Source organism: Sinocyclocheilus anshuiensis, unplaced genomic scaffold (genome assembly GCF_001515605.1).
Source record: "Sinocyclocheilus anshuiensis isolate Anshui unplaced genomic scaffold, SAMN03320099.WGS_v1.1 scaffold1762, whole genome shotgun sequence".
NCBI classification, from domain to species: Eukaryota; Metazoa; Chordata; class Actinopteri; order Cypriniformes; family Cyprinidae; genus Sinocyclocheilus; species Sinocyclocheilus anshuiensis.
The window spans coordinates 367,374-369,663 of NW_015547656.1; the positions used below are offsets into that span (position 1 = coordinate 367,374).

General features: G+C 35.3%; 1 protein-coding gene across 1 annotated transcript in view; it reads left to right on the top strand.

The window, feature by feature from the left end:
* The first annotated feature begins 732 nt into the window (after nucleotides 1-732).
* The window catches only part of LOC107702142 (endothelin-1 receptor-like), an 8,257-nt gene continuing 6,699 nt past the window's right edge, over nucleotides 733-2,290 (top strand). The window contains exon 1 of the mRNA XM_016504386.1: nucleotides 733-1,173. Within this exon, the coding sequence (XP_016359872.1) occupies nucleotides 733-1,173 (441 nt within the window). The remainder of the gene's footprint in view (nucleotides 1,174-2,290) is intronic.

Below are 2,290 nucleotides of genomic sequence, written 5' to 3' on the forward strand. Positions count from 1 at the left end.
CACAGAAATACATTACAGTTCAACAGATATTCACATAGACAACAGCTGTTTTACATTATAATAATATTTCACAATATTACTGCTTTTGCTGTATTTCTGATCAAATAAATGCAGGTTTGGTGAGCAGAAGAGACTTCTTTAAAAAAAAAACATTAAAAATCCTGCTGTTCAAAAACGTTTGACTGGTACTTGTTTCAGAATGTTAAAAAGTAACGTTCCCATAATGTTTGCAATATTATAAATCTGAATGTTTCCTTAACGTTTGCCATTTAAAAAACTGGAAAAGAACTGAAATAACGTTTTCATAACTGGAATGTTAATAAATCTTAATAAATAAAGCTAAATCTTCCTTTTTAGTGTTTTAACTGTGTTACAGATTGGATTTTTCTCAATGCAAACATCACTTTGTTGTATTTTTTTCACATATCAAACGAAAGTTGTCATGTTTCGTGGTTGCATATGTTGTTAGAGTGATTTAATCACACTAGTCTCAAGTCTTGTGGTGAAACTTTCAAAAGCAGAGCGAGTGTTTGAACATTTATCCTGGTTTGAAGTCTAGCCCCATTGACGTTTATTGTAACTGCATCACTCTCAAGGCGATTTTTGAGTGAACGCGTCACAGATGCCGCCCATAAAGTCGCACTGTATTTAACCCAGAACAGTTTCTCTTTGTTTGCATCCTGTAGAGACACTTTCCACCGAACTATTGACAATAGGAGTCTTTGATCTACAATGCGGCCCCCCAAAATCCAGCGGGTCACGCTGCTAATGACCGCCGTATCCTTTGTGCTGATTGGCTGTGGAACCTGTCAATCAAACTCATCCAATGGCTTCCATCTCTCCGATGACCTGACAGCCGTCCATAGCTCAGGTCACGAATCTCTGATGATGCCCTCGGGGTCAAAGCACGTGACCCCTGACCCCAGAGCTGTCCGGCCGCTGTCGCTGCCCCCGGCGTGTCTGAGGAGGACCTACATCGAGGGCTTGTTCAAATACGTCAACACAGTTCTATCCAGCCTCATCTTTGTGGTGGGGATGGTGGGAAACGCCACGCTGCTGAGGATCATCTACCTCAACAAGACCATGAGGAACGGCCCGAACGCTCTGATCGCCAGCCTGGCGCTGGGAGACCTCATCTACATCGCCATCGACATCCCCATCAATGTCTATAAGGTAACGAACACAGGAACCAATCAGAACACTAGATCACGTGTGTGTGTGTTTATTAGTGATCATTTAGGCACAAAACTGTGTCACGAACTTGCTTTTAGTGTCAAAAAATTATGAAAAAATCATGTAAGTAATGGGAGGTTTGGGTTTGGATTAGTCTGTAGTTAATATAACTGGCTTAATGATTTAGATATCTAAGTCAGTGTTATTTGATGTTAGTGTCAATGTTATATTAAACTACTATTTTTGGTAACACTTTACTATAAGGTTCCATTAGTTGATGCTATTATGTAACATGAATGAACAATGAACAGTACATTTATTACAGTATTTATTAATCTAGTCTAATACAGTCGTTCATTGTTAGTTCATGTTAGTTGACAGTGCATTAACTAATATAGCACAACTTTTGATTTTAATAATGCATTAGTAAATGTTGAAATTAGCATTAACTAAGATGAATAAATGCTGTGTTCATTCTTAGTTCATGTTAACTAAAGTAGTTAACTAATGAACCTTATTGTAAAGTGTTACCCTATTTTTATATATTAATATAGTTTTAATTTAATTTAAAAAATTGTCTTTTAATTATATAAATTGTAATTTTAGTTTAAGTTTTAGTAATTTTGCAGTGTCTTATAAATAAAATTTTATGTATTTACAATTAAAATTGTTTATTTTATTTCTATTTAGCTTTATTTTTTATTCCAGTTTTAGTTTTAGTAATTTTACTACTTCAACTTAAACTCATCTTAGTTCAGTTTTTTTATATTTTATATACATTTATATACACCGGTGCTGAGGTGAAGTTGGAGCGCGCGTCTGAAAAGTCTCCCGCTTGATGTGTCGTAAAGACATTCTGCATCTAAATAAACACAATTCTTGTCAAGAAAATAGAGACAGAAGCAGCGGTTGTGAGTGGGGGGTGAATTGCATTAAATATTTTTAATGCGTTAAACTGAAAAAATGAATTTTGACAGCACTAATACTAATTTTGACACCACTAATATATACACTGAACAAAATTATAAACGCAACACTTTTGTTTTTGTCCCCATTTTTCATGAGCTGAACTCAAAGATCTAAGACTTTTTCTATGTACACAAAAGGCCTATTTCTC